The sequence below is a fragment of the Octodon degus genome, unplaced genomic scaffold (assembly GCF_000260255.1).
Source record: "Octodon degus isolate 3935 unplaced genomic scaffold, OctDeg1.0 scaffold00036, whole genome shotgun sequence".
Lineage (NCBI taxonomy): Eukaryota > Metazoa > Chordata > Mammalia > Rodentia > Octodontidae > Octodon > Octodon degus.
In genome coordinates this window covers 11,520,176-11,537,223 of record NW_004524612.1, presented here as the reverse complement: position 1 = coordinate 11,537,223, position 17,048 = coordinate 11,520,176, and the positions used below count along the sequence as shown (strand labels likewise).

The 17,048-nt window shown below is 47.5% G+C and overlaps 1 protein-coding gene across 1 annotated transcript in view; it reads right to left on the bottom strand.

Moving 5' to 3' along the window:
• The window catches only part of Dock5 (dedicator of cytokinesis 5), a 198,375-nt gene that overhangs the window by 10,285 nt on the left and 171,042 nt on the right, over positions 1–17,048 (bottom strand). The window contains exons 40-48 of the mRNA XM_004630671.2: positions 16,569–16,673; positions 13,160–13,301; positions 11,842–11,923; positions 10,980–11,064; positions 10,483–10,569; positions 7,971–8,147; positions 2,489–2,572; positions 1,744–1,881; positions 303–469 (exon numbers count right to left, since the gene is read on the bottom strand). Coding sequence (XP_004630728.1) covers positions 303–469; positions 1,744–1,881; positions 2,489–2,572; positions 7,971–8,147; positions 10,483–10,569; positions 10,980–11,064; positions 11,842–11,923; positions 13,160–13,301; positions 16,569–16,673 — 1,067 coding nt within the window. The remainder of the gene's footprint in view (positions 1–302; positions 470–1,743; positions 1,882–2,488; positions 2,573–7,970; positions 8,148–10,482; positions 10,570–10,979; positions 11,065–11,841; positions 11,924–13,159; positions 13,302–16,568; positions 16,674–17,048) is intronic.

The window sequence follows — 17,048 nt, the reverse complement described above, 5'->3', positions numbered from 1 at the left end:
AGACTGGTAAAATGGTTTGGTAGCAAGGGAAAGGGTAACCAGTGGGAATTGGTCTAGTCGCAGGGAAATCTGCTTAAGAATACTTTGGGATTTCATACTATGTGATGTATTACAACTTCATAACATAAATTATAAAATTAGTTTTAAAAGCTGAGATGACCCAGAGGCTAATACCCACATGCTCTGAAATCAGTTTCCTCAGAGGACCCATGTGTCCATGTGGACCAAGTCTTACTCTGGGGACCAAAGACAAATGTAGCGTGGTCTCACATCCACAACAGGGAGTAGAAATCTCAGCTTACCCATCAGACCCTGGCCTAGAAGGAGCATTGTCAGACGAGTTGGAGGAGGTGGAAGCCACCGAGGAAGTCACCGAGGTCACGGACAACCTCCGCAGCGTAGAGGACATGATGTAGGGCAGCACCAGGGACCCTGTGCTGCTCTGCTTCTTCTCGGGAAAGTTGGGCGGCTGAAAAACACACGATCCTTCTGGGTGAGCTGGCCTGGAACTCAGCCCGTGTGATCCGGGGCAGGCAAACTGTTTCTCTTGTTCTAATGATACTCTGGTCTAAGGAAAGCTGTGGACCAGTAGCTGAACCTGGTGACCTTGATCACTTTCATGAGAAGTGTCACCATGGAGTCACTCCAACAGGACACTGGTCAATGTACTTGCTAGGGCTGGCCTGCTTCTGATTATGCCTGCATTTAGCTGGGCAAAGGGTTAGGCCTGCTGTCTCAACTTGTCTGCACAAGACAACAACATGACACGGATGAGCCAGATTCTCATTTTCCAGGAAGAAATATCTCCTGTCCGCATGTAGTCTCGTGCCACACCTAAGCTATTCTGTCTCATTTGGCAACTGAAAATCCTATCAGTGTCAAGGATAACACAGCCAACCTTGTCAACAAACCCAGAGCTAGCAGCAAGTGAGGAAACAAATTTGTAGGAAGAAAGCAGGACAGAGCACTCAGGTGACTGAAGGAGAGGGTCACCCGCAGGTAACTGCAGAGGATCTGAGGGAGGACTTGGGAAACCAGAGGCTCAGGAATAAGATTGCTAAAGACAGCAGGGCAAACTCCAGGACCAAAGAGCAGCACAATCCAATCTGGGACCAACAATCCAATCACCCGCTGGGAGGGAGAATAGTTAGCACATGCAGCCCTCAGCCAAACTCCTCAGCAAAGGAAAGGAAAATTACAGCTACAGAGCTGTGTTAAGACTGGCAGCAAAATCATGAAATCAGCCATATGTGTTATAAAATGTAGTTTACAACTGTTTTCCCCTTTAAAAGGTGTGAAGGCTGAAAACTGAATGAAATAGGAAAGATTTGGAAAAACTAAAATATAGGAATGGCCAGTGCCTGGGATGAAGAAAAACTCAACTGCAAGTCTCGTGGTTCTCAAAGTGCTGCAGCCACCCTGGTGACCTCAGTGTCACCTGGAAGCTTGTCAGAAAGGTAGATACTTGGGTCCCATGTGGGTCAGTGGGATTAGCGACTCTGGGAGTAAGGGCTGGGGATCTGTGTTTTCACAAACTGCACGAGCAGGATGGACATTCCACTCTGAGAACCTCCATCTAGCCCATGGGTGGTTTGGGGTCTTCAAATGCAGAACAGGTGCTCCGTTCCCTGCCCATATTTTCATTCTTAACCCAAACTATTCTGACTCACTTGGCATCTGAAAACCTGATCAATGGCATAGAAGACAGGAAAAAACCCAGAGGGCTATTTAGACAAAACCTACCAATGTGATGACCCCGTAGAGCTTTTCTACTTTCTCCTTGAGTTCCCGGAAGCACAGAGACAAGCGGTCATGTAGGGGCCTGAGCTGCTCGGTCAGCTTCTCCCCGTGGATTCGGATCCCTTCCGTGAGCAGAGGCATCTAGAAGAAAGGGCATAAAAGGAATGAGGTATAGGTTAGGAAGAGGAATGCTTTAGATTTGGGGCACTGCAGGGATGGGGCAGCATGTGTTAAGTGGTAGACAGCGCTGTGAGTGAGAATTCATTTCTCAGTGGAGAGCTTGGGAACTGCTGGTGCTTTGCTCAGTGATCTAGTGTGTGGCCCCAAGAACACAAGAAAGCCCCAAACTTGGGAGGAGCTGAAGGAGCAGGCAAATCCATCTGGGCCTAGGCATGTCTGTGGATAGATGCAGACAGGTTTGGGCCCTAGACTGGACTTGATGGCTCAATTTTCTACTGTTGTCCACTGAAACAATGAGAAAGAAAATGAGGCTAATCTCTCTTAGCTGGGCATCCAAGCCAGGAAAGCAACTTATGGGGTTTGAACTCAGCTCTGCGAAGACACACTTGTAAATGGTGTGGTTCCATTCAATGCCATTCTTTAGCCTCTTTGTCAAACACACACACAGATAGGTAGCAGTTCCACAGAAGTGGCCATGAAGACGGAAGCCCTGGAGAGCAGCGTGGAGCCAGCGCTGCAGCTGCCCCTGCAGGGCCATGGCCAACTGCATGCGTCCCTGGCCACTTACCTGTAAGGCTATCAGCCTCTTCAGTAGCTCCACCTTCTCTTGGTCCTCGGGATGCTCTTGTAGATACTTTTCTGTAAAGAAAGCCTAAAAACACAACATGCACGAGCACTGATTACAGGACGTCCCCATCTGTGTGCTGGGCCCTAACAGAGAGGAGAAGACCATCTTCCAATAAATCATCAAAGTCTAACCATAAACGCATTCATTTCCTGGGATGACTATCCCACAGTGCAGAATTAAAAAAAAAATACATCCTATTTTGCAGTCTTTCTGACATCAGGCAAATTCCTGCGAGAGCTCATTCTCAACAACCCCCATGCTCACACACTCACTAATCAAAAAATCATCATCAGCAAAGCAAAACATCATTCATTAAAAAAAAACAGTGTTCCCAAAGGATGAAGAGACCAGAGGCAGGTCAAATAGCAGGGCCAGGGTTTTCCCGGGACTGTCATGCCGGCTTTGCCCCCGGGCATGCTGAGAAAGCAACTGACCCTGGGCGTGGTGGCACAGGCCTGTAATCCCACCTCTTGGGAGGCTGTAAACAGGCGGATTACTACGAATCCAATCTAGTAGTGAGACCCTGAACACCCTGTAGACCCTTCCCTAACACACACACACACACACACACACACACACACACACAGATCAGAGAACAGAATCTAAAACTTAATAGTCATTTAAGTGTATAGATATTATTAGGGGAAAAATAAAACCCACACTGTGAACAGGCAGGAGGTGAGGCTGATAGTTTTTCTGTTCTTTCCTGACTTCCTCTGTATCACATTTTTCCCTGGTAATAAGTGAAAGTAAGGTGTTCACACTTTACTAATCACCTGCCAGAGGCTATTCTGCAAGCAGTGAGATCCAACCAGGATGTTCCGAGGTCATCGCAGGCTGCCTGGTCTCACTATTTCAAGTTAGCAGCCTGTTTACACTAAGCAGAGGCCACCACCAAAGGCCGTGGAACAGGGAAATGTGCCCTAACCCTAACTTCCAAATGCAGGCTGTACCTCGGTGAATGTTTAAGGACAGGCATCGTCAGGAAAAGACATCTACAGCATCCAGACCAGGCAGGAGTTCCCTGCTTTCTCCTGGGACCTTAATCTTCATTTCTAAAGAGGCTTTTTTAGGGAGTGCTGGGAAAAAAAAAAAAAACAAAAAACCCACGGCCTTTGCATGAAGCTACGGCTCGCCCACCTCCACAACCTTTTCAAGGCAGATTCTCCATAATTTGCCTGGGAAGGACTCAAATTTGTAAATCCTCCTGCCTCCACCTCCACAGTGCTGAGGCGCCTGCAACTGGGCCCGGCCTGAAAATGCATTCGAGACCAGCATTCACATTCCCTTTTTCTCTACTTCTGCAAAAGCAAAACCCCAGTATATGAAACACGATAGATTTATAAAAGTGATCACCCATTTTACATGGCAAACTGAGTATGAACAAACTTTTGTGGGCTGAAACTGAGTCCTCTTTCCCCATTCCCCAAAATTCATGTGCTGATGCCCATCCCTGGGACCTCACAATGTGACTTCCTTTCGAAATCACACTGCCGCAGATGTGCAAGTTAGGAGGCGGTGATCAGACTTGGGGTTGAGCGGGCCCTACTCTGACATAGCTGACATCCTCATGAAAAAGGGAAATCTGCAGACACCTGCACATAGAGAATGCCGTGTCAGGGGCATAAAGTGACAACAGACACCTCCAAGCTAGAGCATGTCAACAAAGCAGCCAGCGGGTAGGTATGGACCGGACGCTCCTTGACAGCCCTTTAAAGAAAGCAACCCTGCTGACACCTGGATTTCAGAGTTTTGGCTTCCAGAAAGGGGAAAGAGCACATTTCTGTTGCTCTCCATCACCTACAACCTTCGTTATGGCAGCCCTGGAAAACTAACCAAATAATAAATACATGCATCTAGATTATCAGCAAAAGGAAGAAGCATTAGTGTATGTGAGCAAGGCCCACGTAAGCCAGATCTGTAATTACAGGGAATCGCAGTATAAATGGAAAGCACGATTTACTCTGGCTTTCATGTATGCACAGCTTTCAAATCCACGGGGTTTCAATTTCTGAAAGCTAAAGCCATTTGAGAAATGCTAACATGTACCAGGCCCATGGTTGAGTCAAGCCATCCCGAGCGGAGAGCACTGATGGTCGTTATCTAGCGGGGCTGCCCAGCAACACGAGGAACAGCGGACGATTTCCTGCCAACAGCCCGTGTTATCACTGAAGCATTAATAAAGGGCTGGTTTAGAGCAGTTCACTGTATCAGGTCTGTAACAAGGGGTTCTCTAACTGAAGGCCATGGGTTGTGGGGACTAATAAGCTTTTTCCTCATATTTAGAAAAGTACAGTCATATGCACTGATTAAAAGTATAAATTAAGACTTTCAGCCAAAGGACTTGAAACTTGATGGAAAACAGCTGTTCCATGTTATGCCTAAAACGTTTGATATTCAGACAGATAGTTAGGTTAAACCCAACTGCATATGTTGTAGTGTAATAATAAATTTCTATTCTGGAGGGTTAACAACCTAAGTTCGCAGACCATAGAGAAAAAGAAGGACTGCAAGAACAGCCAACATTTTGGCCCTAGCCTTTCAAGGTCAGTGAAGAAGACACAGGAGAACCTATACTGTAACATTATGTAACTCAGTTGTGTCCCAAATTTTCTGATCAAGGAGATTATGGGACCACAGAGGAATGTGATCGATGATGTAGAGTGTGCCTAAGGAGAGTCACATGGAGAGAAAACATTCTCTCAGGCTTTCACAGAGAGTAAATTGGCCAAGCAATGGCCGTGACTCATCCACATGGCTGACACTGACAAAGGCTCTACAAACTGCAGTACAGGGTTTCAGGATAAATCCTGAGGGGACTTGACTGACCTTATCAGATACAAAAGTTACATTTCTTGTTATATAAGTCTTGCTTTATCTTGGTCTTAACCATCCAGCAGAAAGGTAAAAAAACAAAGTACAAGGGGTGAAGCCACGTTGGTATGCTGGGCTGTAAAGGGCTCAGGTCAACAACTTCTGACATTGCCAGTCCTGCGGATGACCCACTATTATGGACTACTGGACTATATTGGATTATTTGCTGAATTCATGCACTTACAATATTTAAGTGACAAGGGAATACCCTTCTCTGACAAAATTAAACAAAAAAAGGAGATACAAATGAATGACCATTTTGTATCTGTATATACAAAATAGGACAGATAAAGAGCTACTTTCTCTTAATTCAATGAGAAGAAAGATTTGTACTAATAGCGTTTGGGTAGGATATCATGTCAGCATTGTGTACTATGAATATCCACTAAGAAGATAACAATATGCAATGAATTATTGAAACGTTCCTACTAATCAGTTTTGAAACTGTCTCATTGCTATTTGTTTCTCAATAAAATTATTAAAAGAAAAAAAGGAATTGAAACTTACTTATTTATACATTTTGGCCATCTTGATCTCCTGTGACTGACTGAATGATCGGCTGACCCCTCTCTCTCTGCTTCCACTTGCTTCTGCTTTGGTACTGGAGGTTGAATCCAGTAACTCATCACCACAGCCCTTTCTTAATATTTTTTTTTATTTTGAGATGGGGTCTCATTAAGTTGATAAGTTGTCCAAGCTGTGCTCCAACCCTACATCCTCCTGTCTCAGCCCCCCTGCATGTACCACTCTGAATACCTCATGTTTTTGTTTTTGTTTTTGTTTTTGTTTTTTTTTTGGTACCAGGAATCTAATTCAGGACTTTGCGTTTGCCAGGCAGGTGCTGAGTCACTGAGCTATATCCCTGGCCACATTTTTAAAACATTTTTTTAAGTAGATGATTGTTACATTGAAAAAACTTCTTATAAAATTATTTATAGATATCTGCACCACATGAGAATTTACGGTTGAGGGGCATTCCGTGAGCAATTAATACTAAGAAAAAATATATGAAAAGAAAAAAAAATACATACTCAAAGCACTACGGTAGTAAAGCAACATATTCTGGACCCTATTTCTGTACTGACTTCCAGGATAACACTGGAAATGGTTATTAAAACTGAAAATGAATAACCAGAATAGCAGAAATTGCTATTTCTGGTGGTGAGTGTTTCCCAATTGCTGAGTACAGTAAGACTACAGAAGGCTAAAATGTCAGAGAAAAGAGATAAAAGACTGTTCCCACAGTAGCGGCCACAGAGCATGGCGGCGTCACCCACGGAGAGCATCCACATGACCCACTCTCCTCCCAGCGCACAGAGAGAGCAGGAAGGAAACTGCCCTGACCCCACGCCCGGAGGACATCCATCACGTGGTCTTGCCCTGCATAATGCAGTTGGTCTCGGTTAACAACTGACCCAGTGAACGATGGGGTTTCTGTAAGACCTGATTACCTCGCCATGACTTAGTTTGTGTAAGAACAGCCTATGAAGTTTGCTAAAGATGAAACAGCTCGATGGTACATTCCTCAGGACATATCCCTGTCATCAAGTACAGCAGGACAGAATAGAGGCGTGGCACCCTTAATCCTCAGGCCAGACCTGCAAGGTGGGCATTTTCCTGGTTGGCAGGTACCCGGTGCTCAGGGAGGTGAAGACAGAATCTCAGAGCTGAGTGGTGGGTGCAAATCCCTCAGAGTGAAAGACCGCAAAGCCCTTGCTCTTGCAAGACATCAGAGAGGAACAGAAGCAAGCTCAGCAGTCATGCATCACTATTACCCATCCCGATGCCTTTTCTTTCCAGCCTCTCTCTAGCCTACAGCAAGGAATTTACTTCCCTAACATTTATTTATATTCAAGAAGAGGACTCCGGAAGTATTAAACCACCACAAACATGCCAGAACAATTCAGAATCCTGCCTCTTTTAATTGTACTCAACCACTTTTAATTTTTTCCTAGTGTTAATTGTTCACAGAATGCCCATAAACCATAAATGTATTGAATGCATGACCTTCGTTTGAAATGGTGCTACATCCAAGGCCTACGCAATGGATTAAATGTAGCTAGTCCATCTTTCACACTTTTTCAGAGTAACAGATACACCACTTAGTTGGGCTAATTTCATGCATTGTAGATCCAAGCCCATCCCTTGTCTCACTGCACAAAAAGCCTGCACAAGAATTCTAAGCTCATTCTAAATAGTGTATCTCTGGCTTCCCCGCAGCTGTAGTTTCTCTTCCAGAACATCCTGAATTCTGGGGTTCATCTGATAGCTGACTGCTCTTAGAGGAGAGAAAGAGCAGGTGCCTGGAGCAGAAGCACCTGGGGCTGGAGCTCTCTGTCTGATGCTTTATGGGGCAGTGGCTGACCCCTGGCTGGGTTACTGCTGCTCTCCCACGAATTTATGGTCAGGGATAATATTTTTGCTAGTTTCACGTACCTATTCATAGACAGGAGAGTGAAAAATGAGGGAGATTGTTGGAAAAAAGTTCCCTAGCTGCCTAATGGCAGAGAGGGAGGCCTGAGATGCGTGGGATTCGGGACTCACCCACCTTTTCGTAGTTGGAGAACCCCCCCATGACAGCTGGGTCCACAATGCCGCTGAGCAGCATGGAGAGGGGATGCACGGACAGGGAACGGTCCCAGGCGTGCTGTTGCACGCAGTTGCTGATGCGCTCATTGGTCAGCTCCATGGTCTCGATGGCATTCTCCAAAGGGCTGATCTCCTCCTGTGGGGTAGGGCACAAGGGAGGCGACCTATGTGAGCACAGCAGAGAGGGCAAACAAGCTTAAGGACACCCTCGTGGGGTGGCAAGAGCCCAGGAGCTGCAGGAGGGTGAATGAAGTTTTGCTGGCCAAGATTAGGTCTATTAGGATGCTGTATGCTTTTGCAGTGGTGTTGATAAGAAAACCAGTACACTGGTTAAAATTTCCTCAGGAGATAAGGTGATGACTTCAACACTGGAGATAATTAACCACTATTCCTTCAAGCAAAGCATCCACAGAGCACTGGAGAAACGAGCGGAGCAAGCATTCTCAAGGAAAGCATTCTCAGGTTTCTGAAATGAGTGACGACACAAGAGCAGAGTGTCAGATCAGAGACTTCTGTGCCAACAAAAATGTCCCCTTACAAGGGTTTGATGCCACCTCTGTGTGAAAAGGCAAGCGATCTGGGAAGCCCTCTCCTCACATTACATGTAAGGAATTGTATGCAGCTCGGAAGCCAACAGAAGTCAGGAACGACAGGATGGATGATAATTCAGTCTGAGTTTTAGAAGAAAACAAAATTAAATACATTACACACTCAGTGGGAGCTCCTACTATGAAGGGGTGTTCCCATCCAGGTTTCTAGGAAAACCCACGATCAGCCACACAACCACCTACTTCAGACTTCATTAAACGTCTCTGTCCAGAAACAACATCCACGCTTGAACAAAGATTGATCTAAGAATGTGCTGGGGGACACAGCAAGCCTCAGATTTGTCCTTTTTCTTGCATAGCTTGGGATGGAACCAGGGCCTTGCACATGCTAGGCAAGAATTCTGCTACTGAGCCACGTTCCCAGTCCACAAAACATTTCTTGAGGAGCCATAGTAAGTGCCACGCTATACTCCACAGTTACTAGTGATTCATACCTGCAGTCATCCATACAATCACCCCCCGTTCTCTGCAGGTCTAGGGCCTCTGAGGATAACCAAGTCTGTGGCCATTCAGGCCCCAGACAGCAATGTCACTGTGCTTGCATACAATTACCTACATCCTCCTGTATACTTTAAATTTTCTTTAGGTTCCTATGTTATAATCCACAATGCAATATAAAAGCCATGTTGTACTGTAAATTACACAGGAAATACAAGACTGTATTATTGTTCAGGGGATAAAGGCAAGAAAAGGTCTGTATGTGCTCAATGCAGACGCAACCCTCTTAGACCTAACTACAAGTGTGTGACCAATTTGGTTAAACCTTTAGGTGTGAATCTGTGGAGGGCAACCTGCCGGCAGGGAGAGTCGGTTGGGAGAAGCTTCTGGTTTACTGGGGACTGAAGACATGCAAACAGCATAGGTCGAAAGGCATCCAGGTGCCAAGAGGAGAGACAGAAGGCATCTAACAGCGTTGCAGGGCTCCAGCATGGTGCTGTGGAAGAGGGGGTGGCGCACTGGGCCCTGCTGGGAATTAGCTGTGCTTTCAGCTGTGTTGAGAGTACCCTTCAGGCAGAAGACCCAGGATCCCGAAGGACTGAATGGGCACAGAGCTCTCGCTTTAGTTCTAACAGCCTGTAGAAGGAAGGAGACGGATGGAGGACAGACAGCTGCGTCACAAAGGCCAAGGGTGGGAAGAAGTCTGGGCTCTGCACCATAGTCACCAGGGAGCCACAAGAGTGCCCCATTAATGGGACTCCACTATGACTCAGTGAGGAACAGGGGCCTGAGGGGCCAGAGCAGGGAGTCTCTGGGGGACTACAGGGGGCTTCAGGGAACCAACCAGAGGTAGAGCAGAGACGAGAAAGGGGGCCACAGTTAAGGAGGCTGCTGGAGATAACACCGTTCAAATAAGTATTTAAAAAGTTAAGTGCTGGAGAGATAACCCAGCAGCATAAGTGCCTGCCGGGCAAGTGCAAGGTCCCAAGTTTGATCCCTGGTATCAAAAATAAAAATAAAAATAAGAAGTTAATGGGCAGCTTGAAGCAGTGGTAAGGGGAAAGAGTGAGGGCGGCAGGGGAGGTAATCTGCTGAGAGTAGAAGAGGCTCTGGCAGGGGAGGCGTGGTGGCCAGGAAACTCCCAAGAGGCATTCCAGAAATGTTTCTGGGCGCTGCTGGCTCAGGGAGGAGACAATGCTCCTCAGGCCATAAAAGAGTTATTCACTGCAAGTAACCTTTAGGGGTGGTGTTGGAACATCAGTTTTACAAAGCAGCCCTGTCCTACAATCACGTCTTTTATTTCTCTTTGAAAACTAAAGCTGGCCACTGGTGCAAACTGCAAAGGGAATTTCACAAAGACTGTTATTATACTTGCAGGCAGAAAGTGGCTTTTCCCTCACTATGTTCCAATTCCAAATGACTCACTGTTGAAATCTGTTTGACTTCGAACCACTTGAGAATCCCAGGAAAGCTATAGGCCGTCGTAAACATGGTCCGTTCAATCCACATGTTCTGTCAGGAGAAGGAACATAAAACGTTGCTCAGCTCTAGGACAAGCCACAACCCACTCGCCCCCCACACACAGGGGGCAGTTAAATGTGAGTCCCTTCCTGCATGCCTCCCTGGGGAACAGGCCACAATTACTTCTAAGCGTAGGGATTCTGGATGTTTGAGACTGACTAGGATTATTTACTTGGCCCTCCCAGTCCGAATGATGGAAAATAGAGGCCTGGAGTGTGACCTGCCCACGTTCACGTGAACAGCAGGGCCGAGTCTCCAGTCTTATGGTCTAGAGGCCCCCAACTGAGACCTGCTGTCCAGGCGTTTGGCAGCCACGCCTCTTCTCAGGGGTGTCGTCCTTTCTAAAGGGAGCTTCCAGCACCACTGTACCTCCGTGTGAAAGATGTAATTTGTGGACTCACAGCAAATTCGTTGTCTGGATCCTTTTCTCCCTTCCGGAATGGCCGGGAGTAGCTGAACTGCTGCACTTCGTTGGCCCTGTAGTAGCTGGGGAAGGAGGGAGAAGCCATGCTACACTTTCCCTTCTGACTCCGGATTCCATGACACCAGAGCCCCCTGGTGCCGACGTTCAGCCCCAACACTCGCCCAGCCACCAGGGCCCACGCTGACCGCATGAGTGGTGATGAATATGCTGACCTTATTTTTCTGTATTTGGCACAGGGTCTCACTACGCAGCCCAGACTGGCAGTGATCTTCCTGTTTTCAGCCTCCCCAGTGCCAGGATTACCCACTACACCTGGACTCCGTTGCTAGCTCGCACACCCAAGAGTGGGGCCTGCATGGCATGTGGTACTGGGGATCGAACCCATTCCCTGCGCCTGCCTAAGTTAGTCCACTGTGCTACCTTGCTGGCTCAATTCATCATCTTATCTTTATTATTTGTGAGTTTATTTCACAGCTCACAATGTTAGCAAGTAAGGTATCATCCCTACATTTTTTAACGACTCAGTCTCTGTAGGACACTAGCTTCTCAAAAGATGAGGTTCAGCTCCAACTGCCAGAACCATCCAGTCCCAGCGATGCTTCTGAGTGGGAGTGAGAGCTAAGGGATCTGACCCGTGAGGGCACAATTCCTGACTCTTTGGTCTAAACAACAAAACCCACATCCTCTTGAATCACCAAGCTCTGCTCTCGCACTCACAATAGATGAGGCACGGGTCTTCCAAACTGAAACACATTCACAGCTTTGCTTCTGATGTAAGAGAGAGTCTGAAGGGAGGATATAAGAGATACATTTCTATTAAGAAAAAAAGAACCACTTACTTCAAGATCTGCTCGGGCACTGGCTTGTCCTTGTAGCTGGGGGGCAGGCTCATCACGGGCTTCACAGTGAAGCACTGCAGGTCTGGGCCCTTGTTAAGGAAACAGCCCAGCTGGCAGCTGTGACATCGGTCTCCCTGCTGCTCGCGAGCGTTGGCTAAAACAGCACTAGCCCTGAACAGCCCCGTAACCACCCTGAAAATGGGGATCCCAGAGGTGTCGCCTAAACGGCTGAAGTGATTATGATTAGGACATTGCTTGTGGCCAGGCGCCTGGCACATCTTGTCACACAAAAATAAGCATCCATGAAGTATCAGGAAATAGGTGGCTAGAAATGGCTTGAAGTAACATCTTTTAGAAAAGTGCCCTCCTGAAATAGCCACACTTCAGAGCCTAGGGCACGGAGACTGCTTTTGTCTTTGGCACCATCTGTTCATCAAGTGCCTTGCTGGGGACTGTACTAGGTGTTCTGAATTTGTTGTCACTCAGTGTCCACAAAACTCTGCAAGATGAATATTATCATCATTCCCCTTGGGCAGAGGAGGACTCTGGAGGGTCAGAATCATTAAAACCGAACAGCAAAGGCTGGGAGGCCACCAAGTCAGGCTTCAGCATGGGCATGGGCTTCTCTGACCTAAGGATGAGTCTCAGAAATAGCTTGTCCCCCTGTCACATCACAGGTGCGGATGCAGCGGGGCCCCCACAGCCAGGTGCTGTATCTGAGTCAACCAGCTGAGGATCAGGAATACCCCTTATTACACGGTGTCTGTGCTGTACACGAAGACTTTTTTCCTTCATTCTTACTCCGAAAATGATACAGTGCAAGCACTATTTACATAGCACTAGCAATGTGTGAGGGATTCTAGATACTACAATGAACAGATAATTAAAAGTACAAGGGAAGATTACAGAGGTTACATTCAAATACTACACCATTTTATACAATTTAGCATCTGTAGCTTTTAGAAGCCAAACTGAGGACTGAGGGGACCGGAACCAAATCCCCGGAGGATGCCAAGGGATAATTATGCATTGTCTCAAAGACTGTAAAAGAATCCCAAACTCTTTTAGAACTGGGAATCTATTCTTTCCTTAAGGTTCCCATCTGGCTAAAAATTGCATCCCTTCTTATGAAAGATTTACTCCTCATCTCTTCTCTAAGGAAACGAAGGCCCCCAAGGTTTTCCACGGCTGCGAGGCTGACTCCTGAGAACGCAGGACACAGTGCCTGTGGAGCAGCACTCTCGGCCCTTGGCTTCCCTGGCTTAGTCGGGCTGCCCAGGATAAAGACCTCCAGGTCACTTTCTCATAGCAAGGATGCACTGCTTCGGGGACGTCTTGATGTCTTCCCCAGGGGGTGTGGTACTGGTCATCTTCTCGGCACTGGGGAACTGAGTCAGCAACCGCAGGCTGAAGTCCTCTCGCCGTTCATACTCCTTTCCCCGGTAGATGAAGATTTTATTCTGCAGGTAGGAGACAAGGGAACTCAGTAACCATGAAGAGGGAAGCCACCACAAGTTCTGGACACCGAGGAAGGCACTGTATGCCCAGCCACAGCTCAATCCTCCAGCTGAGACTCTGTGACATGCCCAAGAGCAGCACCACATCTGACAAGATCTGAGGTAGTAAATTTTAGTTGCTTTATATTCATAAGAATTACTTGGCACAGTGTTCTCCACAGCCTGGCCCCACAACAGTAGCCAGCCTGCCAACAGTCCGTACAGATGCGTGAGGAAATAGGAAGCTTGCATCTTAGTTTATTGTTTACTTATAAATCTTTTATTTGGTAGAGGGTCTTGCTACGCAGCTCAGATTCATAGTGATCCCTCTGCTCTAGCTTCCCCAGTGCTTGCGCCACTATGCCTGGTTTTGATGGCTCGCTCAGCACACCTGGGGTTCTGGGGCAGGCACAGCATGCAGTACAAGGGATCAAACCTGGATCCTCATGCTTGCCAGGCAGGAGTTTATACTGCCGCGCTATCTCCCTAGCTCTATTGTGTCCTACTTTAAATCTATGCTATCAGCAGGCGCACAGTTCATTTAGCTGGCATTTTTCACAGTAAGATTTTTTTTTATTTTTTTATTTTTATTTTTATTTTTTTTTGTGGAACTGGGGATTGAACTCAGGCCCTTGCGCTTGCCAGGGAAGCGCTTATTCCACTGAGCCATCTCCCCAGCCCCTAAGATATTTCTTGATGAAAGGAGTACATTTATTTACGAGATTACAGGTATAGGTCACCACACCTGGCCTTCAGAAATCCTTCTTTAAAACTGAGAACTAAGGGGCCGGGGAGAGATAGCCCAGTAGAATAAGCGCTTGCCTGGCATGCACAGGGTCCTGAGTTCAATCCCCAGTACCACAAAAAACAAAAATACACTGAGGAACTTAGAGACTGGGCGTGGCAGTGCGTGCCTGTAATCCCAGTGCTTGGGAGGCTGAAAACAGGAAGGATCACTAGGAGTCCGATTGGTGCAGTGAGACCCTGTAGGCCCTGTACTAAATACATTAAAAAATAAATAAAACTGAGGAATTTAGATAAATGTGGAAGCTGCCTTCCCCCCTCCTGATCACCAGTCACGTATGCCACAGTCACTGAGTGATCTGAGGGATGTGGACCTGAGGCCCATCTCTACCCATCTCACGTGTGAGCGGCCCGTCTTTCCTGTCATCAGTTCGTGGACCAGCACTTTCGCTGGCACTGCCTTAGGGCACAGGGTCCAGGCCAAGCAGCCCTCATCCAAAAGCCATGATCCAGAAAGCTCAACACTGGAAGCTTTCCAAGCAGCGACAGGACACTGAAGAGTTCAGACTATTTCAAATTTTGAATTTTCTGAATCAGCTTTCTGATTGGCTCCTACACATTCGTTATTCCATGTGACCCAAGAAGTCAGTCTAACAAGAGGCATACTCGGCTGCCCTTGTCTCAATTAGATTAATGGCGAAACTAGGTCTGGCAGCTACATGAGGCTCCCTTCCAGACCCCTTGCTCTTCCACTGTTTGCTCCCTGGGCAACCTCAACAACAGCGGTGGTGTTGTCAACAGTGAACAACCCGCCAACTTCTGCCTTACTCTGGAACTATCCTTTAAGTTCCAGATCCACAATGGTTAATCTGTGTTGGAGGACCAACTGTCATAGCCCTCATCACGGCCTGAGAGCCCCTCTGCAGCCCGGTACCACACCCTTCTGGCCTCAGTCTCTCAGTGCCCTCGCGCTCCTGCTTTTCCAGCCTTATCGTTTCCGAATCTGCTGGTCTCACCGTGTGGATGGATCCTTGCTCATCCTCTGACAGTATCACATGGTGGACACGTTCAGGTTTGCTCCAATGTTGCTAACTTTCTGTTCACTCGATTTAAAACTGCGGTTCCATTCTTAACGCCTGTCTCTCTTCACCTTCCCTGGCCAGTGTTTCCCACCACACTCACTGGCACATAGACATCAGACAAGGCAGCGTTCCAGGCCATCACTGTCTAGGTGTCACGGATTCATCTCAATTGCAGCTGCCCCAAGTTACAATATAAGCTTGCCTTCCAGGATTTGGGTTCGTCTTAGGCTTGGCCTCCGTGGCTGTACTGGAGCAAGGCCCACAGCAGGAGTTTGGGAAATACTTATTCAATGAATAAGTTTCATCCACATCTCAGTTCTTTACCAGTTCTGCTGTGCTAGTAGCTGGCTCTACGGCCCCTCCAACTGTGCAGGTCAGAAATCCAGGGACCATCCATGACACCTCCTCTTCTTCAGCCACACAGCCCACCAAACATCAAACCCTGTTCCTCTGTTCCTCCATCACTTGACTCTTTCCACTTCACCCTATATTCACCACTACCACCTCCCGAGTCCAGCCTATTGTCTCTTGCCTGAACATCTGTAATGGTTTATAAGAAGCTGTGGGCACACAGCTCCCTAGTCACAGGGCCTCAGGGCACAGGATACCATTCTGGGCTATAGTTTAAATTTTATTATTTGTTCAGCACCTCCCTACTCACTCCTACCATCTAAGAGTCCAGGAGAGGGCTGACTGTAACAGCAGGGTATCTCTAGGGTCTCCCATGTGCCCGACACAGAGCAGATACACAGGAGACACTCAGTGAATGATGAACCAACTGTACTCACTGGGCACTGCTGGGAATAAACACAAAGGCTTTATCACTGTTTCTTTAATTAGGGGAAGGGGAAGAAGAATGTTTGTTCAAACCATCTTCAGATCTAAAATACGTATTTTTTGCAGAAGTTCACAGTTATTCTGTTTGTTAAACAATAACGCCCTACATCACAGAAATATTTGAGGAAGAAGAGAAACACTGTCCTTGTCAGTTACACTGTTTTCGCTGTGCGAAGGCACTTAAGTGTATTATTGGCAGGCTGTTTGCTTTCCAAGTAGCTCTGGCTGGAAATAAAATAAGCAACCCCGCAGCTCAGTCCACACCTGTCTCCAGCCTGAGCAGCAGCGGGGCTGGATCTGCGGCTCCTTCCTCACTCCACCCGGGAAGGAATTTATGAAAGACCTGGCAGAAGGTTGTGGGCCTGCGGCTGCAGGGTGACCAGGCCAGGGCTCTGGAAGCGGCTTGGCTTTCCCAGGTCCGGGGTTGCTCTCCCAGGGTGAAGGTGAAGGCGAAGGCGAAAGCAGGGGTGGGGTGGGGTGGGCTGCTAAAGTGCTTGGCCATTTGGGGACTTCCCTCCTGCAGACCCCATGGCCTCCTGGCCCTGGAGACCACCCTCAGGCTCCTCACCCGCAGGAAAGAAGGAAAGCCCTGTCCATAGTATCCCACGGCGAAGTATTCTGGCTGAGGCCTCATGGCCTTAATGATGTTCTCATAAAATGAGGCTCTTTTTTTCTGGAAAACAAAATAAGACATTCCACCGGGAGGTTAAAAGGATGCTATAAAAACAAAACAAAGCAAAACATCAGCCTGGCTGCTTTGTTGTTTCCCATGTAACCCAGAGACACAAAAGGTCTTTACAAAACACCAGGGCACAAGGTGAGGCTTTGTGGGACTGGAAGTTTTGGATCCCAGGTTCATACATAAGAAGGCCATTACCCCACAGCTGCCTTGGAAGCTGTGTGCGGATGTGCTCCTCGGGACAGAGGCAGCACGTGGCCTTCACAGTTGTGGGAAGGGGTTCAGGGCCCCCATAGGGCTGAGAAGTACTTTCTGAGAGTCACAGAAGGGGGTGTCTCACCACAGACGTGCATGCATCCATCCTTCCAT